The sequence below is a fragment of the Abramis brama genome (genome assembly GCF_963993115.1).
Source record: "Abramis brama genome assembly, chromosome: 5".
NCBI lineage: Eukaryota > Metazoa > Chordata > Actinopteri > Cypriniformes > Leuciscidae > Abramis > Abramis brama.
Genome location: NC_139967.1, coordinates 22,568,170 through 22,592,011, shown reverse-complemented (window position 1 = coordinate 22,592,011; position 23,842 = coordinate 22,568,170). Strand labels below are relative to the sequence as shown.

The window sequence follows — 23,842 nt, the reverse complement described above, 5'->3', positions numbered from 1 at the left end:
AGCTACCATGGCAACAAATGTCGTTGTCATGACAGACAATGACACAACATAATTGTTGCTGAAATAATTTATTCTCTTCCTTCGCTCTATTCTGATTTCATTCATTTATTGACTCAACTCAATGTCCTAATTCTGGTTAAAATTGTAATGCTCTCTCTCAAATACAGCTATACATATCGAAGTGCACGGTCACACACACTTTTAATACTAACATTTTTCTCTTCTTTTAACATATTCCATTCTGTCACTTTACATCATTTTACATCACAACACTTTAATATCACACTACATTTAACAAAAACACGTCTGTTTAGCTATGATCTTATAATATATTTATAACGGGCTTCCACTTTTACAGATGTACTGTACTGAATGTTTGATGTGCTGAATCATGCCCCACTTCCAACAGGCTCATGCCCAACACTGCAGTGACAAGCTGACTTGAAATATTTACACTTGCACATAGATAACAGGTTCATTTGAAACAGCTGCAGGAAGTGAAAAACAAAAAATCATTAAATAATAGAATTACTGACTTGACAAAACAAAGTCTTTATATCAAGAATGAAAATAACACAGAATAAACCCAAACTAAATATCAAGTACCTTTTGGAAATTCTGAAGTTTGTGTGTGTGTGTGTGTGTGTGTGTGTGTGTGTGTGTGTGTGTGTGTGTGTTTATTAATCATAACTATCAATGATGCGTATGAGTACTGAAAAATACACACGGAATCTGCCGCACAGCTCCAGGTGAACCCCAATGACACAGCTGTATAACAGTGTTTCCACCTTTAAAATGGGACAGTATCTGTGCCATGACTCTGCCTAAAATGACATCATCAAGATGGGACAAAGAGGAACACCCTCTTCTCCATCAGAATAAGGGCCTCTGCATTCAAAAGAGTAAAGCAAAATAGAAACAGAATTTATTTGCATTTCTTAAATGTCTTTCAGAAGCACATGAAAACACAAAACAGAGCAGGAAATATATTATTGAAACCAATCATTTTTGTCAATTATTCAAACCATAACTGGAAAGTTTTTCTTTCTTTTATATTTTTTCTTTTAAATATTATATATATATATATATAATATTTTGCATAAATAATATATTTTTTTAACATTGTAACATTATTTTCATGACTATTTATCACGGAACATTACATCATCATCACAACAAAATAGAACAAGTAACAAATAGGCTACTATGGTGTAGGCTATATATTACAATGTAAATAATATATAATTTTCCCAACATTGCATGAATGAGAATTATGGGGGATTATTTGTTGTGAAAAAAATGTCACAAGTCAAAAATCAAAATATAACTTCTCAAATGTTAACTGTTATGGGTTCTGTGAGATACAAACATAAACCAATACAAAGAAAATGTAAGCTGAGAATGGAAACTCATAAATGCAACAATACTTCTTGTTTATTTAAAATGTAGGCTAATAAATATTAATGAAATCATTGGGTTATGTTATTGAGACGCTTTAGTGACAGTAGACTCACTGATTTCTATTCTGGCTTGTTTTAAATGATTCAGTTTCCAATAATAATTTCATTGGTATGCAATTTCATTATATTTTGCAGAACGAAAAAGCAAAACTATTTCAGGAAGATTTTTATATGCAATCATTGGATTTTTATATCCGTTTTGTATATCCAATATTATCAACTGTAACATAAAAAAATAAATAAAGTTGTCAGCTACACCTTTTATTTAAAAAAGTACAGCAATCGTTCAAGAGTACAATTTTATTGATATTGATGCCCAATCCACATGTCAACAAGTTCATCCAAAGTTTAATCCTTTAATTATGTAAGGCTTTTCAAGGTTCCAATTGGTCTCGCGCTGTTTTATGATTTGCTGCATGACATCAGCTGGATGAGAGGAGAGGCAGCGGCGATTCCTCATCACTATGACACAGAGTCTGAGGATATAAAAGCCTGGGCCACTCCTTCTGCGCCCGCTGCACGGCTCCAGATAGCAGCTCACTTCAGGTTACCGGCCGGACAGACAGAGAGAGAGAGAGAGTGAATGAGTGAGTGAGTGTGTGAGTGTCTGACAGAATGGCGACGCTAGTTGAACCTGTAGATACTCCAGCACCCTTCGGAGGTGTCAGTAGCACGGCATCGCCCACGGCCTCGACACATCACTTCGACGAGGGCAAATATTACCTGCTGGTGGTCACTGGGGAGCTGGTCACTGACGAGCATCTGAAGTGTGCCATTGCGGACATTGAGAAAGGTAGCTCAGCTGACAAGAATAATGAACGAATAATGTGCAGTGCCTCTGCTATTTATGCCATGAATATATTTAGATGATGTTTGGACCCGTGTATCTTATGCAGTTGCCTTTTCAAGTGCTGTAGACTAACCTTGAACTCACTTTGGGGTTGAATGGGTGAATCTAGACATATATTTTTTGCTGACTGCACGAAACTTTCCATGCATTGTTATTGGATTTCTTTGTTGTGTGACTATGTAGATGGAAACTGTATCGCAGCCCCTCCCTGTTAGTAACTGGCGAGCGCACTGCATGTCTTATCAAAGCGATCGCATCGCATCGCGCCACCCAATTTCCCAAAGACATCATCAGCACCATGTCTGTTTTCGCAGGGTGTGCAGCTCTATCCGATGATCCAGATGTGTTGTTTTTGGCCATTTGATGAACTTCAGTGTCTGACTTCTGTTGTGGGCTAGGATGAGTTAGCTTGTATATTTATAGCGCGTCGATCAATAAGACTTGTCGTTTGTTTCGCCGAGGTGGAGGGTCTGCAGTCAGGAGGATGTGCACCATCACCGTGCATCTGCGTGGATGTGATCTGTGGCGCGTGCCAGTTCTTTGTTTCCTAATATCCGTTTTTTTCTTACTATATCCTTGTCCTGTTTGCGACTCATTTGGGATTCACGCTAAATAACCATGCACGAGAGAGATTTTAGTAAATGTTTTATTCAGTTTAACACTCAATTAAATGCATTAGAAAGAGAATCATATTAAATTGCTAGCTGTAGGCCCTGCTTCATAGCAAGTGTGTCAAAAGCATAACTTCTGCCCACTTGACCAGAGAGACATTGTTGCTGCGCATCCTGATTTATTTACATCCTCTTCCATTCCACTCGCTCCTTTCTAATCACCGGCTTGTAGGCGTGGCGCGGTCCGCACTGCAGTCCCTACGGAAAGTCAGAAGGGCCCCACGTTCATGCCAAAAGGGCGTTTCAGTTAGTGATGGGACCATAGACAGTATGGATGGGACACGCGTACGTACCTGTCCTTTTCATCTGTTCATTCAAATAACAAGATTCGGCTATTCATTGCGTCAAGACGTAACTACGTCGTCACGTGGTCCAGCATCCAAATGTTCCAATAAAGCAATATGTAGACACATAGGCTTGTTTGTTTTTTAATTGTTCTCGAGGACTCCCACTATATCTCGGGCGGTATTATGCAAATTAGCGTGTGACGAGCTACTGTGTATATTTCTTATGTTTTCGTATTTTATTCATTCTATTGTTATGTATTTATTATCTTTTTCGGAAATTTGTCATGTTTGAACTATACAGAGCTATCCTTTTTATGTATGTTGTAGGTCTGGGTAATTTATTAGATACTCACCGTCTTTGTGAACTGTATCATGATTAGTCAGGTCCATGCAATGCGTCGTGCACAAACTGCGGAAGTCAAGATGCTCGCACCCGAATTTTCAATAATATAATTAATTAACGTATTATAATATATAGTATTTGTGAGGTTCAGGGGCCCCCTCTGGCAAGGCGGGGCCCTAGGCGACCGCCTATGTCGCCTAATGGACGGGCCGGCTCTGGTTTTAATAATAGGTGTGTTTATTGTCATTTTATGTGTCCCTGTCCCAGCCATCAACTCATAGGCAACATAAATCATTAAGAATCTAAATGTAATTAATTATTTCCAAAATAGAGTTCTCATTTGAGTGAGTAGGCTAATGTTGTTGACTTTAGAACCCCTTTCTGCATGGTCGATTCAGTCCTGTTCAATGAATCATTCAGACCGAACATTTTTTTTATTTTTTCAAATCAACTTATATAATTCACGTGGTTTAGATAACATTATATTTTGAGTTTCTGTTGATTAAACCAATCTCCATTGTATTAACTCATTTTTATTTTATTTTAATGAACTCAAAATTTGATGGCAATCAGGTTACTTGCTTTTTTAAGTTAAACCAACACATTTTTTCAGTATGGTTTTAGTTGTGATCGGATAGTTAGGTCTTTAGATCCCTGTGAGTGACGGTGTGGAAGAAAAAAAGAAGAACAGATAATTATCACTCTTCATCTGCTCTATCAGGAGGCATTAGCATCACTTTGATGAAAATGTTTGATTTCTCAGGTTTAGTTGTTAGATTCCCTTTACTGGAAGATTCACTGCTATTTTTGTATTGTGATAAACAAAACACACTACTTTTGTATTGAATGAATCACAAAAAATTACATCTGGCTTGTTGTGCTCTTGTTTTGTGGAACTTGTGAGTAAATGAGGTTTGGCATCTGCTAAATTCTAACCATTCTTCTAACCATAAATTCTCCAGTAATAGCAGTATGTTAGGCTACTATACTTTCCTTGAAAGCATATGAGTTGCGGTTGTGCATGTGCAGTAGTAGAAATATAGGGGTAATATTCTTTTGTGATTCCATGAAGGGAACAAGTATACCATCATAAAAACAAATGTTTGTCATAAACAGTGTGAACAGCCTTCTTAACCTTTTACCATTTAGAGGCAGATCATTTTGAAGTATATCTGATCTAGAGATGTTGGATCTCCGAAGGTCCATGAAGGTTCACTTCATAGATATTTCCATACATTGATTGGCTTTTGCGTGTATTCCAACAGATCCAGGCATTTAGTTATGTGAATTTAAGAGATATTGTGCTTCAGTTCAATATGCAGGAAAGATCTGAAACCCAATCTGATTATTTGATTACTGATCCAATGTAAAGTTAAGTAATATTTCACCCAACTGAGTTTCAGATCTCTCCCTGGCATACTGCTACATACTTCATACTCATAAACAAACATTTTAAATGAGGTAGTTTTTGTTGCAAGAAGTAGCCTGTATTATCAATGCATAAAGAACTGTTCTCTTCATGATTGATAAAAAGTACAACACATTTCATATTTTTACCCTTTTTCCTCTGACTTGCAGGAATTCGTTCATGGGACACAAATCTGATAGATTGCAACTTGGACCAGGAGCTGAAGCTTTTTGTTTCTCGACACTCTGCCAGGTTTTCAGCTGATGTGAGAGGTAGGCTGAACATGATCTGCTCACTTCATATCCTTTAGCCAGCTCAAAACTCTTATGAAGCAATTTATGATAACTTAATATTAAATATTTAAAACGCTAGTGACCCCAAAAGCTCAGTAGTGCTAAAGAGCAAGTATTGTGTAGAGATTCATTTCTGTATTATAACTATCATTATAATGTCATTATTAATAATAACTATTTATTTTTCCCCTTTCACAATAAAAGAAAACATTAGCATTACCATGACTTGGCAAAATCTCCCATGTCACAAGGTCATTAAAACAGCTTCACACCGAGATGAATTTGTCACAGAGAATCTGCCTCAAAAAATCTGTCTATAAATATAGATAGGTAGTGTTCCAGTGACATAATTTCACTGCCAGTTAAATTAGTTGTATCAATGAGATCAATGAATGATGCAACAGTCACACAAAAGTGCTTTGCTATGTGACTCTTCTGAACTTCCCCATGACATCACAAGTGTTACATAACCTCATGTAAAATTGATTCTCATCAGTTTATCTTTATATTAGTGCTTAGCATACAAGCGTTGTAGATGACCACAATGTTCAGAACTTTATTTGCTTCCCTATTTCTTTTTGCTATATCTATAATGCTCTTCTATATTTAGAGTAATATTTTTTACACTGATTTTTTTTTGTGCAAGTTCTTGATGGATTCTTTTGATGGAGATAAAAGAGGTGGGTTTAGACGGTGTGCCTGGAGCTCTGTCTGGATCAAACCCTGTCCCTGGTGTCCCCTTGTCTGTCCTCCCTGACTGTCTGCCTCTGTATCTTTTGTTTTCTCTACTTTTTTTCCTCTCATGCTGAATTGCTGCAAGGGATGAAAGCTAAATGTGAGATAATTAGCTGAAAAATTAATGACAATGGTTTTGTCTGCTTTTGAACTAAAGCATGCACACAGTCATGCATAGGGGTTTCAAATGCAGTCAGACCCCAACAGTAATATAGATTTTTTTTTTCTCACAAAATAGCAGGAAATTATAGGAGCTTAACCATAATGGAAATATCTCTTCCATAGAGACAGTGAGTCTGCTAATGTAAGCAAATGATGAGCCAACACTGACCTTGAATGATTGAAATGTAATCTGTGTTCGCTTGAACACACACACACACACACACACACACACACACACACAAACCATAGCTTAATAGCAAAGCACATTACTTTGTTGAGATCATCAGAATTTATTCTGGAATTCTTATTTACACATCTGAATGACTGTCGGAAGAGGACAAAACAAGAATATATCATTGGCTACAAATCCCCCCCTTAAGGATAAACATGACATGTAGGTGTTGGTTCATTTCCATAATCAGATTTATTGCTCAATGGGTGGCTTTATATGAAGCTTAATAGAAAATGAACAGAGGAATTTGCATTATGCCGCTTTTGGCCATTAAGCCTTTTAAATGCAAAGCCATTACCTGTCCACCACAGACAAATACATAGTGGATACTTGCTTTATCCCACCACCCACTTTCAGAGCAATTCGAATTTTATAACACTTCTTGTTACTTTGAAAGCATTTTAAATTAATTTAGTCTTTAATACTTTTCAGCACAGAGTAAAAGAGAGTTGTAGGATAATTATCTGTAGAACTGTCCTACAGGGGTTTTGTAGGAGGGTAAGACAGATAAATGGGGGCAGGGGAGAAGGTGGGTTATTACTATTCAGCATGGAGGAGGGTGACATATAAATCATTAAATGTCTGAGACCTGTGGAGAGTACAGGGAGATTTGAGACTCAAATACACACATACAGTACATGCATTTATTTAGCAGATGCTTTAAATCTTAAGCAGTGCATAAATGAGAAACATAATAAAAAACACATGGTTGTTCACATTTATTCACATAAAAAAATAGAAAATGTATCTATATTAGATTAACTCCTTTGTACAAAATACCAACCAAATGCCTTTGAAATATGTGGAACCCCTGCCAGAATCACTAAGAGGAGATGAATCACAGTGTGAAACTCGGAAAAGAGATTACAGTACTTGAAAGAATGCTTGAGAAAGAATTATGAGACAGGCAATATTGTGTCTGTGAGGCTCAGAAGATAAAAGGAGTGTGGAGGATCCCTTTGCTTCTGAGACACTTCAGGACCTTGCCTTTGACTTTTTCACTGCTTTGAGTCGAGACGGAAGCATGGAAATGTGCCTGGAAGTTTAATATTAGATCAGTTATCATAGTCCAGCAGATTCGCTCAGCATCAGCCAGTGCAGTAATCAATAGTAATGAATCAGCTTCTGTAATGTAATCAATAAGCACTTAACAAATGATTGCACTTTACCGTGCATTTACATGCTGCCTGATCATTGTGATATTATTAATATTAAAAGTATGAGATGAACTGACAATATATGCATTATAATGCCATGTTAAAATATGATACTACTTCATTAAAATAGTTTTCCTTTAACAACTTGACAATTTAAAGGACTAGTCCATTCAATAATTACATGTCATTTACTCATCCTCATGTTGTTCCAGACCTGTACAGCTTTCTTTTTTTGTGGAAAACAAATGTAAAAATAAAATATATTAAATATCCAATTTCAATACAGATTTACAGACATGGTGGGTGATATTGCTGTCCGGGGCGTTCACAAATTATAGATTTTTATACAATTACATAATATGAAACTCTTTGTTTGATTAATAATTTGATAGTTTGATTTGATAATTTTGCTTCTCAATAGTTTGCTTCTATTTTACATATGAGGCCTTTGGCAAATGCTTTTATCCAGACTGATTTACAAAATAATTTCTGTTTTTGCATATGAGCCTGCCATTGTTAACAATTCTAAATGTGCTGCGAGTATAAAAACACTAGTTCTAAGTAGAGTACAATTAAGGACACATAGCATGTTTTATGTCATGATTAGAATACTTTTGTAATACACGAGTCTTTAAACTGAGCCTGAAATTATGTCTAATATGCTTTGCTTTGATGTAGGTGCTAAAGGTGATTAATATGTATCTCATGAAGCTTTTTGCGCAACGTGCCATTTTGCCATTTTAGGGATTTTTGTTCAGACTTTGAGACTGAATGTTATAAGAAGAACTGGAATAAATGTTACTTAAATATTTGTATGTGTGTTTGAATGACCTCCTCTGTGCCTTTTTTCAAACTCCCATTTTGGCATTGAAAGGACAGGGCAGAGTTGGAGAGAGTCAAAGTGAGGGAGAAAGTCAGGTTCATGTTCATGGCATTGCATTTGTATGGATGCTTGCTTTGTTTGTGCGTTGTGGTGAGTGTCATTAAATGAGGCTGCATGCCCAAAGGGTGTTCAGTCTGTATTAGTATCAGAGACAGTGTGAGGTGAGATCAGGACAAGAGGGGTGAGGATGGGGTTGGGTGAGTGTGGCAACACAAAGCTGGTGTAAGTCAAACAATACTGCAGCTGACACATCTGCACCCAGAATCAAACTGGAATGGAAATAGGCCAGCTTCTAGGTGACAATCAGATATGCCTGCTTTAGCTTACTAAGAGTTGCAAGTTTGTAGTTATGATATCTACAACATATGATTATTTAAAGGTGCTGTTTACAAGCAATTTCAGACGTTTTGCTGACTTCTGCCATTTTTCTAATTTCAACCTCACTCACTCTCTCTCTCTGTCTCAAAAAAAAATTATTTTTTTTGCTGTGGTAAAAAAGGGTGGTATGCCCCCAGTGTCACAGAGACATATTCGCTTATTCATGTCACTTTTCAGTGATATCTGTAAGGTGATGGAGACATTTTATATGTGATATTTCCCAAAAAATCGCTTACAACACCTTCACCATCTATTTGACACCGAATGATATTTGACCCAAAAATTTAAATTCATTAATTTACACCCTTGCGGTTCTGAACCTGTGTATACTGTATGGATAGAACAAAAGAAGAAGATATTTTGAAGAATGTTTCAACTGTATTAGCCCACTGTAAAACAGAGGAAAACATTTCAATGTCACATTTGGAAAATTAAGCTATGATGTTTGTTGGTTAACACCATGATAGCTTCTGTGGCTATTTTCATGGTGAGAAAAACTCAGCACAATCTAATAAAACATTCTTTAATGATAAAGAGTTTTGACAGAAAGAACATGTTGGTGGATCTTCTCCTAGTATTAAAAACTTGTGTCAGGTATGGTGAGGAATTCATCATAAAAGCCCCATTTTACTCACCCATGTGGCTAATAGTCAGTGGCAGCGGTTTCATTTTCCAAGGGCAAAGGAAAACTCTGCTATCGACCGTAATATAATTTGTCCGAACTTTAGTTTGCACCACTGATTCTAATCACTTTTTTTTTCTCTTCATCCCTTTGGAGTTCCCGTCAGCAGCTGTTTTTCACATAAATGGTCTTCCCCCTGGTGTGAGGTTGGCCCTGTAATGATGCCGCTTTTCTGCTTGTGTGAGTCTGGGTGTGTGCTAGGCAGCAGGAATAGCATTCATGTCAGGTTACTGTCACATCAACTGTGTTAACGGACCTGCCCAGATTTAGAGGAACAAGGAGAAAAGAAATGGTTAGAAGAGAATCATTCATTACCAAAACTCAGATGTCTATGCTCTGAAGAATATCTTCAGCTAAACTAGAGCAGAGAGTACTGCAGTGAGATGACGGCAACACCTCAGAACACACATATAGAGAAGAAATGAAGTACATCAAGTACGCTCCCCTTGCTATGCAGGTGTCGATTTCAGCTAAATCAGATGCATTCCATTTAATTCATTCTTCCACCCCGTAGCTCCTCCCTCTCATCCTCCAACTGATCTTGATAAAGCATGTTCTCCCAAATGAACTCCCACTCCCATTCCTAATGATCAAAGAGAGGGTGGCCCATTTTGGTATCTGGAGTCTCAGACATGCTGTATACTTTCTTAAAAAATGTGTTTTCTATGGGGCAGATGCACTTACATTTAATAAGAAACATATTTAACACTAATTAATCACTACCCTTAGGTTGGTCTACTTTATTTATCTGAAATAGTATTAAACATATTGTCTATTGAGAGTTGAAGTCAGTCTATGTAATGCTAGTTATTTCTTAAATAGGTTACATAAATGTTTTGTGGAGAGCAGTAGAAAAAGCAAAAAATACAGGGTAAATAATAGAAGAAGACAGTGGCGTAGGTTTGATTTTGAATTTGGTGGGGACGGGGACATCAATATAAATATATTTTAAGTTTTGATCGAAATTATTGCTAAGGATATATCAGTGTCACTGGATATTGGTAGGGACACGTCCCTAGCGTCCCTACTAAATTCTACGCCCCTGGAAGAAGATATAGATGGGGTACACAGTGAATATGTTTAGATGAGGGGATATGGAACAAATTCAGAGTGTTAATAATAACTCAGCAGGTGGGAAACACACTGTAATTACCTACACTGCATGAGAGAGTAACCTGGATTTATGCTCACACACATACAGACAGACACAAACATACTACAGTACATACTGTATGTCTTAATCAATCTGGATATTTCTAAATGAAGGGAGCATGTGTTAGGGAGCAATTAGTATAATACAAGTCCAAATCCAGGACAGTGATTTTTGAATACGTGTTATTTGTGTTTTTTTTTATTTTAATTTAGGGCAAACTTATTTATGAAATATGATTTCTGTGTGAGAATGTTTGCACACAGATTTGTGTGTTTGCGCTTTAGTAAATGAGACCCAATATCTGCAATGTAAAATCTCTGCTGCACCAAAAGCATGTAATTTATCCACTGTGGTATGACCATGCTTGCAAGAGGTTGTGCACTGTTACGTGCAAATGGGAAAATTGTGTGTGCCCTCTTGTGTTTTAGATTTAGACCTTGAAATTTTGGGTAGCTAAGGCCTTATTCTTCAAGCAATTTTCAGCACTTATGGAGCGCATGGTCACTGACCCTATACAAACAACTTCAGAGGTGGGATTATGAGACTATGAACAACAATTGCTGCATGAGTGAATGTTACAAAAGGGGCTCATAGACCTCTAGCAAACACTCTACTGACAGTGACAGAGTTGACTGTTTCCTGCAATCTTACAGCTTCACCGCTTCTGGACGGCTTGATGGATTTATAATAGGATTGATTCACCCAGACAGAGACTGGAAAATTCTCACCTGAATTTATAATGAGCCATTTGGACAGGGGATGGGCAAAAATAAGATGTTGAACAATCAGAGGCATATTATATTGTCAGTTTAGTCACACTGTCAGAGGACATGTATGGACAGAAAGTACACAGAAAATGGCCAGTTAGCCAAAAAAAATAGGAACACGCTTACCACAGAGGAATACTAGAAGTTTTTTTTCGTGTTCCACCTATGTGGTGATTGAAAGAGAAAGGATGACAAGTTGCTGGAGGAGGGGCAGAGGTTAATTAGATATCTGTCAATAGAGCATATATAGAGAAACAAGGAAGAGAAGAGGAGATTATTTGCATGAGTACACACAAGGCAATTAAGTGAAACAGATGTCACATAAAAAAAATCCCAGACCATAACCATTTTGACTACAAATTAAACTCAATAAGGCATATATACATAAAAAAGAGGCTGAAGGAATGGTAGTGAAAAGAAAAGGAAATGATCTTCAGTAAAATTACAGACCAAATAAACTCACCAAAGCTAGTTTTTGGCTTGTCTTTGAGGTTCCTTAAGCAGCAGCAGCATTTGTGTTGTTCTGGAGTGCTGGTCTTGAGAAGCTATTTTCGACGAAGACAATCCTTAAAATTCGTATAATTTAATTCAGTTAATAATACAAACCAAAACATTTTCAAGATCCTCATGTGCATTGTGTGTACATCACAGTAATAACATGTCATTTTATTTTCAGGACAAAAGATTCTGCACCACAAAAGTAATGTGTTGGAGACAGTAGTGCTCATCAACCCTTCAGATGAAGCTGTTAGCACTGAGGTAAACCCACTCTCTCTGTTTCTCTATATTTCTATAAATATATCTATGTCTGCCACTAAAACATATTTTAAAACTGTTTTAGGTGTCTGGATCACATAGAAACAAATACCTTATTGGGGATAAGAATAAACACAGAGCTAGTATCCTATAGGACAAGAACATCATGGTTCCGTATGTAATGGGTGTGTCACAGTTGCAGGCAAACTCATAAATGCACAACACGGTCATACACACAAAGGCTTGCTTGCACACTGTGACTGCAGTTTGACTCTGCATTAATAATATGGTAAAGCACTGCAGGTCTGACCCTGGCAGACCGCCCAGAACAGTCAATGGCAGCAAACTGGAAAATGCTGGCCTGGACAGAGAACAAGAAAGAGAGAGGAAAAAACACAGAAAGCCAAAAGCCAAAGTAATACAATTTGTATTTGTTGAAATTAATGACATTTTTCAGTCAAGTCACACAAAATTGCAACAACAAAAAAAGTTTAGATGAGGTTACAGCAACAAGTTTACTTCTGTTAGGTGGGTTTTTTACAGCATGATATGACATTTTACAGTGCAAACTCAGTTGATTAAGGTAACAGTTTTTGGCAGATAAGGCATTTAAATAATTAAGGATAACCTTCACATGTTGTTTTTGTTGCATCAAATGCAAGCCATGATTAATCCAAACCAAGTCAATGTTAAATTAATATTATAATATTTATATATATAGTATAATATAATATATATATAACTTTGTTTGTACCTAGGTACGTCTTATGGTCTCAGACACAGCCCACCATAAGCTGCTTGTCTTAGCAGGACAGTGTTTTGAAAATACAGGCGAGCTGATTCTCCAATCAGGCTCCTTTTCTCTCTCCAATTTCATTGATATTTTTACAGATCAAGAGGTGAGTGATTGTTAGCTTTTTGCTTTGGTTTGCTATATTTACCAGTTTTGTGACTGCATTTGAGAAAATATTCTCAAACAGTCAACAGATGCTAAAATTTTGCATGCATATTACAGTTTAACATTAAATTCAAGGAAGCTGACTTATTTAGTGAAACGTTTCAATTCACTTTACTCACAGATTGGAGAACTTCTTAGCACCATACATCCAGCCAACAAAGCCAGTTTAACCCTTTTCTGTCCTGAGCATGGTGACTGGAAAAATTCAAACCTGGACAAACACAACTTGCAGGACTTCATCCATATGAAGTTAAACTCCCCAACCATCCTTCCAGAAATGGAAGGTCTTTCTGAATTCACAGAGTACCTGTCAGAATCTGTAGAAATCCCATCTCCGTTTGACATGCTGGAACCCCCGACTTCAGGAGGGTTCCTAAAATTATCCAAACCATGCTGCTATATTTTCCCTGGTGGACGAGGTGATTCAGCACTGTTTGCAGTTAACGGCTTTAACATGCTGATTAATGGTGGATCTGATAGAAAGTCATGTTTTTGGAAGCTGGTACGCCATCTGGACAGAGTAGATTCTATTCTCCTCACACACATTGGAGATGACAACCTCCCTGGTATTAATAGCATGCTGCAGCGAAAAATAGCTGAACTCGAGGAGGAGCAGTCACAGGGATCCACAGCTAACAGTGACTGGACAAAGAATATGATCTCACCTGATATTGGTGTTATGTTTGTCAACATGCCCCAGAACCTGGAAAACCTTGAGCCTAACTACAGGATTAGAAGAAATGCTGGGGAGGCATCTCTCACAATGCAGTACTTAAACAAGCTGTCTTTAAAACCAGAACCTCTGCATAGGAATATTGGGAACACAGTAGAACCAATTATACTTTTCCAGAAAATGGGTGTTGGAAAGCTTGAAATGTATGTTCTTAACCCTGCTAAGAACAGCAAGGAGTTGCAATGCTTCCTGAAAGAATGGACTGGTAGTGATAAAGACAAAGCCCCTGTCTTGTTGCCAAATGGAAAAGAATCAGAGCTCCCAATCTCATATTTGTCTTCCATCTCATCACTGATTGTGTGGCATCCTGCTAACCCATCAGAAAAAATCATCCGTGTTCTGTTTCCAGGCAATTCCACTCAGAATAATATTCTCGAAGGCCTAGAGAAACTTAAACACTTAGACTTCCTCAAACATCCTGTGATCACACAAAAAGAGCTTAATTCAAACTTAGCCCCTACACTGAAACAAGCAAAGATGAAACATAAGACAGACAGTAAAGAGAGCCTAAAGTCCACATCAAAACCATCCCCAAGCAAAAATGTCCACAAAGAGTCAAAAGAAGAAGCCCCTGAAAAACTAAAAATCCTTAGTAAAACTGATTCTGTGGAAACTCAGGAGCCAACACAAAAGACAGAGAAGAAAGAAAAAGCACTTGTGAAAAAAGTGAAAGCAGGAGACAAGGACATTAAAGGCAAGATTGAGCAAACACCCAAAATTGACACTCCAGAGAAAAAGAAAGCTGACATTAAACCAAAAATAATAAAGAAAGAAACAAAGAAATCAGTGGAAAAGAGTGAGGCTGATAAAAAGGCTGAAAAACCCACACCCAAGAAAGAAGAAAAGACCAAGAAAGAAGAAAAGACCAAAAAAGAAGAGAAAGTAAAGAAAGAAGAAGTGAAGAAGGAAATTAAAAGACGGGACATTAAGAAAGATTCCCTATTAAAGGAAAGCAGAAAGGATGAAAAGAAAGAAATGCAGAAAGATGAAAAAGAACCTAAGAAAGATTTTAGGAAAGCTGGTAGCTTGAAAAAGAATGCCCCTAGCATACCTGAGGTGAAAAAACCTGCACCTAAACCAAAGGTTGCAGCACGAGGAAAGGCTCCTGGTAGTCCTGCAAAATTCAAAGAGAAGGCTAAGGCTAAGCCCACAAAAAAAGATGCAGGAGAATTAGTGGCAGCAACTTCTGTTTCAGGTGCTACTGCTGATGAACCTGCCATTGAAGCCAGTGTAACAGATGTTCTTGAGGCAGAGAGATCATTGATGTCTTCTCCAGAGGACCTCACTAAAGACTTTGAGGCTCTGAAAGCAGAGGAGATTGTTGAAGATGACGAAATCCTATCTCAGACCAAAATAGATGATTCTGATCAAGGAGAGATGATCAAGCATGAAGAAATAACTCCTTGCAAAGAGTCTCCAGAAGCAGCAGAGTCACTGGATGAAGGAATAGCAACCACAGAAGCTGAGGAGGAATGTGGTGGTACTCCAGGGGAGCTAGAGCCCAATCAAAAAAGCAATGGCACCAGTGATAAATTTGAAGATGAGGGAACAGGGTTGGAAGAGTCATCTGAGATGGGGGACTATGAAGAAAAGGGAGATACAGAGGAAGTGGATGAGCAGGACAGAGCAATATCTACATTAAAAGATGATGGAGAGCAAGGAGAGCAGGAAACAAAGGAAGGGTCCGATTATGGTGCAGAAGAACCACAATGTTTTGATGTAACCACACCACCAAGGCTCTCTGCACCTTTATCTCCTGCTGTTTCCATTCATGATGAAACTCTACCAGCAGGTTCAGAATGTGAGGTCGCCTCTGATGATGAAAATCGAGATGAGCCTCCAGAAGAATACACAACATCTGGACACACTCAGTCTACAATTGAGATCTCAAGTGTTCCAACACCTATGGATGAAATGTCAACTCCAAGAGATGTATTGAGTGACGAGACAACTAATGATGAAAGTGATTCTCCCTCCCAAGATTTTGTCAGGTACAGTATGGCTACAGATTATGAACGAAATAAACTCTCACCTCTCAAAGATCTTCCTGAATTAGATCACTCTAAGAGCGATGCCACTGAAGGGCATGACTATCATGCATCAGCTTCCACCATTTCACCTCCATCTTCACTGGAGGAAGACAAATCTGCCAAGGAGTTTTTAACCAAAACCACATTCTCTTTTGATTCAAACAGCCTCACTGGTACCACTACAAATTTGCCTTTTGTCCGGTCACCTTCTGGTGACCAAAACATGAACATTGACCATATTCATACAGGTGCATCTTCACCGATTGAACTGGGAACCACACTATCAGGGATGTCAAAAGGAATGGAATCATACAGTCCAGATGAGAAAACTTTAGAGGGCCATTTATCTCCTCAGTCCTCAGGTCACACACCTTACTACCAATCCCCAGTGGAGGAGAAAGATGGCACTATACCGTCTGAGAAAACGTCTGAGCCCCAGGGTCCTATTATTGTTGACATCACAAGTGACAAGGAATACTCTCCCAGAGAGGCTAGTCCTATTGATGAAGCGGTGCCTGTGTCACAAATGGAAAAGAAGCAATCACCAAGTTATGAAGCACATTTATCAACCAATTTTGAGCTTGACCACAAGACCCAAAGCCAGACTGACAATAATGATAAAAAGTTAGCAACTGATGACAGTTCTTCAATTATATCTGCTGCATCATTGCTGCCGGCTAAAGCAGAGAGCCTGTCTGATACAAATCCTTTCACAACATTTAAAGAGGACAGCAAAATGTCCATATCTGAGGGGACCACATCGGATAAGTCTGGCACACCGGTTGATGAGGTTGTTGCAGAGGACACATTTTCTCACATTGCCTCTGCATCAACAGCATCACTCGCAACAAGTTCTTTACCAGAACCTACAACAGATGAGGTCTCCCCATCACTTCATGCCGAAGTGGGCTCCCCTCATTCCACAGAAGTGGATGACTCTCTCTCTGTCTCTGTTGTTCAGACTCCAACCACAATGCAAGAAGCAGAAGTCTCCCCATCTAAGGGCAGTCCCCGGCCTATGTCAATCTCCCCTGATGTTTCTCCAAAAACAGCCAAATTAAGAATGCCACAACAGGAAACAAAATCCTCTGAGCAGTCTTTGTCAGCTGAGTGTGGACAAGAATCCCCAGAACACTCATTTACATTGGATTTTAGCAAGCAGTCACCAGATCATCCATCTGTTGGAGGAATGCAGCATACAGCCACTGAAAATGGTCCGACAGAAGTTGATTACAGCCCCTCGGACGGAGCTGGTCTCATGAAAGAACAGCGCAGACCCGGGGAAGCTGGGGAGAAGGCAATGCTTTTCAAAGAGTCTGATAGTTCCCAGGTTGCTTCTGCTTCCCCATCAGATGCCTCTCAGTCCACCCCATCAGTTACAACACCTTGCCAAATTGGGGAGCCAAGAGAAGTTTCCCCAAATGCGGGTCGTTTCTCAGCGTCTGTTACTCCAAAACAGTCACCCCGCAATCAGTCCCCTTTATCTCCTGACTCTTCTCTTGTTCTAGGGAGACCAAGCACTTCACATGAAGGTACAGATAAAGATAAAGCTAGTCCCAGCTCATTGTACGAAGAGACTGGCATGGATAAAATAGAGGACACGCAAAATCTGGTGAAGACTCCTCCGAAGGCCCAATCTCCTACAGTGTCATCTTGTTTTTCTCAGAAGACAGAAGAGCATAAACTTGGCTTAGGGACGAATGCCTTCACAGACTTGAACCCCCCCTCTAGCCCCAAAATATTATCTCCAGCAAAAATTTCTCCTTCTTTCAATCAGACAGAAACTCAAGAGAAGTTTTCCAGCAGCTCCACATCATATTCCTACAGCTGTCAATATGGAGAATCTACTCAAATCTGTGATGGTGGGTCCATAGGGCCAGATACATCAAAAACAATCCTTTCTCAGTCACGAGCAGATGTGGACTTGTGTTTGGTGAGCTCCTGTGAATACAGACATCCAAAAACAGAGCTTTCTCCATCCTTTATAAACCCTAGTCCTCTTGAGTACTTCATGAATGAGGAACATCCTGTGGAGGAGGAAAAGCCACTTGCCAAGTCTGGAGGAGGACCACCACCACCTGAAGGGAAACAGCAGAACAAGCAGTGTGAAGAAACTCCACCAACCTCTGTAAGTGAATCAGCGCCCTCTCAAACAGACTCTGATGTTCCTCCTGGCACAGAGGAGTGCCCATCAATAACTGCAGATGCAAATATTGACTCTGAGGATGACTCAGAAACACTACCAACAGATAGGACTATCACTTATCGTCATGCAGACCCACCTCCAGCCACGCCCAGAGACCCTGCTCCTGCTCCTCCACATCCTGATGCCTGTATGGTGGATCCTGAGGTCCTTAAGGCTCAGGAGGCATCCCAAAAAGATGAAAGAGAGAAGCCAAAAAAGAACATCAGTAGCAAGACCAAGTCATCTGCAACAAAGAGCTTGTCAAAAACAAGTGCCATCAAAGAATTGAAAGTATCTTCTCCAAAAAAGGCTACAGAAGATAAAGATGCCAAAAATGCTACTAATACCTCTGCATCAAGGGGAGTGAAAAGCAGCACTTCAGGTAACTCTAGTTTCATACTAGAATTTTCATACTTTCAATTAAAAAATATGACACCTTACATAATACACGGTTATGTGTCTATATTCTATTGTTTTTTTTAAAGCATTTTTTAACTTTGCTTTTAATATAATATGTGATTTATATATTTTTATTGTTGTTAAGGAAGCACCAAGTACAGCAGTGGAACGTCAGTACCTAACTGTCCTCCAATGTATATGGACCTAGTTTACATACCAAATCACTGCAATGCCAAGAATGTGGATGCTGAGTTCTTTAAACGGATCCGATCCTCCTACTTTGTAGTCAGTGGCAATGATCCAACAGCACAGGAGCCCAGTAAGGCAGTTCTGGATGCTCTGTTGGAAGGAAAGAGCCAATGGGGAAATAATATGCAGGTACTATTATTCTTCCAATTATGGATACTTTCCTTGAAATTAATGTTGCATATGATATTGGTATAGTTATTCTTACCCCTCTAGGTCACACTGATTCCAACCCATGATACAGAAGTTATGAGGGAGTGGTACCAGGAAACCCATGAGAAGCAGCAAGACTTAAACATCATGGTTTTGGCAAGCAGCAGCACTGTGGTCATGCAAGATGAGTCTTTCCCTGCATGTAAGATTGAGCTGTGATTGTCATGATCAAGATGTGGTAGAGGTTGGATGTTGGAGAGCAAACAATAGGAAAACTTACTACACACATTCACAAAAGCAAATGTTTAGGATCTCTTTCCATATACTCAATAGAGGAACCAGCAAAAATGTTTCTCAGTAGAATTATCTAGTACTCTTTTAGGTCTCAGGTTGTGAAAATATTGGGTTAGACATTGTTGACCACATAAAGAGCAGTTTTTGCTGTGTATAAGACCTCCACAAACACCCAGCATAAGCGACATAGAGCAAACTAAACAACTGACTAAATACATACAGTAGTCGGTGGATGAACACTGTATTGAGCATCTCCAAGAAAACTGACAACAAACTACAAATTTACTAATTTAAAAACAGATTATAAACTGGTCAATGGATAGCTGAAAAATAACTCCATAAATGATAATGTTTACACCAAAGGTCGAGGGATTGTTTAAATGCCTTAGAAAGTTAAACTGAATGTACAACAAACATGATGCACTTAATATGAGGACAATTAAATGGTATGTATTATCCACAATTACAAATATATCATTGGATGCAAAAGCTACATTTAGCATCATATTCCAGCCGCATTGAGTTGCATAAAATATGAATGTGAAGCTTGCTACCTTTGTGATTAAATGCAAAATAGAATAAAGGTCTAACCAATTTAAAAGACTCCCTGAGAAAAAATGCCTGAGAAAACAGGAAATACCATAAGTCGTATGTAAAAACCTTAATGTTATAAATAACACATCTTATACCTCTTCCTCCTGGAATTAATTCATTAATTATATTGTCACCATTGTAATAGATATGAATTTTTACAGGTAGGAAATATTTCTTTAAAACTGGCCATCATTAGCTTGAAATCACATGAATTTCACACCACCCTTTTTTAATAGGGTAAAATATTAAATGTTCTCCAAAAATTGTTACTCATTAATTTGTACTGCTTATTATTTGCACACTTTATTTATGTTAATGTTTTTATCCTATGGACTGAGTAATTGATTTGCAATATTTATTCGCCTTATTTAATACTTTTTGTGGCATTCCTATGAAGTTAATCATAAAAAGAGATTTCTAACATGCGAAACTTGTCGTTTCAAAGTTGTGTCAGTTCAAAAAAATGTTTTGTTTGATAACTATCGTTTTATTTTCTAACTCCAAATGGAGTTGACTGTCCTTTTAACTGAACATTTCACTCAATATTGAGAGCTCTTCTGTATGCACTGTTCATCCAAATCTTATCCATCTACAATTTTTATTTTCTTAGCTTGTCAATGTTTCCAAGAAGAGCCATTAAGATTGTGGTACATTGAAAGTTGAGAAACTGAAAACTTTCCTTTGCTTAGGAATCTTTTATAAAATTGCACTGTACTATAATTATAAATAGCTTAGTGACAGAGTGAGTGGTCGGATGATATGTGCATGTGTAATGTATTATCCTTGACATTTCTCTGTGCTTTCTTTCACTAAGAGGGGAAACTCACTCTTTACTGCCAACAAATCACTGCAAGGATATGACTGAAATAATTCATGATTGGAAAATCATGAACTTGGATCAGGTTTGTTGTATCTAAATGTCACTTTTAATCAATAACCATACAGTCATGGAAATTTTACCATCTCATTGAAGACTGTCAATTGAATTCCAATCATCAATTACTATGACGCTTCCACTGTTTCCACGGATTTTACAGTTTCTTCTAGTAAATTGCATGATATCTACATGACAATACAGGATGATGCCACAGGTTGTTAAAATATTTCAAAGCCATAACTGCTTGAAACATTTTATCACAATATTTAGAGCTAACAACACATTAACAAAAAATGACCAGGGAACACGGTGCCGTTGTGGCCCAACCCTTTTCAACAGCTCAAGAAGACAATAGACTTGATATGACGATGATCTCAAACCTCACGGTTCAGAACTGGATACTTCTTAATTCCATACTAACAGCAGCAACGGTTAACAGACTCTTCTAGCCACATGCTTTAGCAAAATGCATTGTTGTTTATCCGCTAGACATCTACAAGAGTAAATACAACACACACACACACACACACACTCAGTCTATCACACCCCTCTTTCCTCTGACCCACAGTAACACTTCACTTTCTCTCAAAACTTCACAATCCCTCTGGTTTTCCTCGCTGACCTTCGGGTGCTAGTAAGAATATGTCTGCAGTTGTGTATGAACTATATATATTAATCTTGTGAACTTGCATCTTTCCCTTTTTTCATTCCTAATCCCATATCTAGAGGATAGTCTCAAGTGAAAGTATTACCTTGTGCTTTTTCCTGATGTTTGTGTGCGATATATCTTCTCAACTATGGGGTGTTTGATGTAAAGGGAACTACAATTAAAAAGAAGGTAAATCAGTCCACAATAAATAATTTTGTGGAAAATATTTTGTGTTTTTATTTGTAGAGTATGGTATTCCACAAAATGTGGTTATGTTGTTGGTAAGGGGAATTTTGTGATCTTGTGCTTGCTCAAAGGCATTTCTGAGAGTTTAATTGGCTACAAAACAGGCCTAAGCCCCTGGGCTCATGTGTCTGATTCTGGTTAGAGATCTGGCTCCGACCAAATTTACCCAAACTGAACAGGATTTAGGCAAGTGATTTGTGCATTCTAAGTTTTGACCTCAAAAAGACAACACTGAGCATAACTTTAAATTGAACTTTTCTTTTAAATAAAAGGAGAGCAATTTCCTACATGCTTTTATAAAACATTAGAATACATAGAAAAATGTACTCTTGAAAATAAGCTGTTATGGTGAATCGAGACTGGTTTGCATTAACATCTATTTGATTGAGGGAAGACAGACTGGTCACTACCCTGGTAGTCAACCATGCCATCACTGCCCTTATGCCACAGAGGACATTAACTAATGATGACTTGGGAACTGCAGGCATTTTTCAAACCCAGACAGAACCATAGCGTTAAATCAAAATGGAAATGTCTAGCGGCAAAAGTACCAGAGAAATAACATTGGCTGAAGTTCAATGTGAGAAGTCTGGGTCACAGCATGCTATTACTTTTATGTACTGAGCATGATGTCAGCAGATCAATGCAGGTCAGAGGAGTCATGCAACCTAAAGTGACTTTACTTTAACTCTGTTTGCTTTTATGTGAAAGGAGTAAAGGAAGTAGAATTATATTTATTTTGTTTTAAAATTTGATTATGTGCATTGTGTTCTCAAAACTGATGCACCTTTTCAACATGCAGCTTGACAGCAGTTATTATTTCTACCAAAGTTCACTAAAACCACATAAACACTTCATACATCATGTAGCAAACATCCTCACCAATAAAAACGGTCATTTAATAACAAAATTACTTTAAAATTTTCAAGTACTGTAGTATGCCAGTGTAAATCACAAATGATCCATTTTAATATCTTTGAATAAAAAAAACTGATAGCAGATAGAAGGAAGTAGAAAAATAGTGATGTTGAACATATTTTGTTTTGACATATAACATGTAAAAGTGAGCAAAAATGGTTTTTATAGAAGTTCTGATTGACTGTGAGTGAGAAACGATATCATGAGTTAAAATATATGGTCACTAAATTAATTTTGTAACAAGGCAAATAATAAATTATTCACCATTTATTTAATTAAAGGGTTCTCTGAGAAATTAACTTTACTATGCAAATTTGCTAAACAGCAAATTAGATACACAGGGTAATGCTAAAGAAAGTACTATAAACCTGCAATTTGACCATGCACACTGTGGTCTTGTTCAAAACAAAACATACAGAGTCATAAGGAGGAACAAGAAATACGCTGGTAAAGCTGCAAAGCTCTTTGTTTCGAATGTATTGTAATTTCTCAGATGTAAGTGAACACAAGTTCACAATCTATGGCATGAAAAAACACTGAATTTACTTTATTAGCCTTGTTATGCTGCTCACAGCATCATGTGAACACCTCCATCTTGGATCTCATCAATAATCCAGCACACTTGAGAGTCAACCTCCAATTGGGCAAATGAGAGTCTCAGCTGAATGGGGTGAGGTGCTGTTGCTAAGGAAACGAACAGCAGAGTCCCACCAGGACCACAGGAGGAGTCTAAGTATAATACAATTGCTTGTTCGGTTACTGTCTATCTTTAACATGTTACATATACCACACACACATTTTAAATATAAATGAGTACATAGTATAGGTTTCCATAATTTTATATAAAGCGAATTAAAAATACTACAAAATACTAAAAAATCCTCGATGGCAGATTTAGCTCTCTTCTGGGGAGAAAAGTATAGCTAGTTAGCTACACACTAGCTTGTGTACTTGCAGATCTTTCCCTTCATCTTGAAAGTCTTTTGAAACATCACCCAATAAAATAATTATCTCCACCTACTCTGCATTTATGGTCATGTCATCCTGCCAGCTTTATACACACACCAATGATTCTGTGGATCCTCAAAAGATATTCTTTATTCTACATTGCTTTGTTGCATGTTGTATTTAAACCAGCTAATAATCGTGTATTTCATCTCTCAACATGACATGCCATGTCACTCAAATAACTAGACATGCAGTAATTTATATCAAACCTGCCTTGACAAAATTTCCCAATCAAACATTTTGTCACAAATAATGTACTATTGTGGCATATGCACCAGAATGACACACACACACACACACAGTCTGGTGCACTATCTTTGTGAGGACTCTCCATA

General features: G+C 37.9%; 1 protein-coding gene and 1 long non-coding RNA gene across 2 annotated transcripts; one reads left to right on the top strand and one right to left on the bottom strand.

Moving 5' to 3' along the window:
- The first annotated feature begins 1,866 nt into the window (after window positions 1-1,866).
- Window positions 1,867-21,561, top strand: map1b (microtubule-associated protein 1B). The gene is made up of 7 exons (XM_084114238.1): window positions 1,867-2,253; window positions 5,190-5,291; window positions 12,138-12,220; window positions 12,976-13,116; window positions 13,297-18,505; window positions 18,668-18,900; window positions 18,985-21,561. The coding sequence occupies exons 1-7, from the start codon at window positions 2,076-2,078 to the stop codon at window positions 19,138-19,140; spliced, it is 6,102 nt and encodes a 2,033-aa protein (XP_083970364.1). The 5' UTR covers window positions 1,867-2,075; the 3' UTR covers window positions 19,141-21,561.
- LOC311082996 lies at window positions 7,073-12,773 on the bottom strand. The gene is made up of 3 exons (XR_014606185.1): window positions 11,925-12,773; window positions 11,588-11,690; window positions 7,073-9,797 (listed from the first exon to the last, which is right to left on the bottom strand). It is a non-coding gene; the product is annotated as an uncharacterized lncRNA (long non-coding RNA).
- Window positions 21,562-23,842: the final 2,281 nt, after the last annotated feature.

Excerpts from the sequence above, each read along its gene's own strand:
- map1b (XM_084114238.1), top strand. The coding sequence starts at position 2,076 with ATGGCGACGCTAGTTGAACCTGTAGATACTCCAGCACCCTTCGGAGGT. Across the intron at positions 12,221-12,975 it reads ATGAAGCTGTTAGCACTGAG|GTACGTCTTATGGTCTCAGA; the intron begins GTAAACCCACTC and ends GTTTGTACCTAG. Across the intron at positions 18,901-18,984 it reads AATGGGGAAATAATATGCAG|GTCACACTGATTCCAACCCA; the intron begins GTACTATTATTC and ends TTACCCCTCTAG.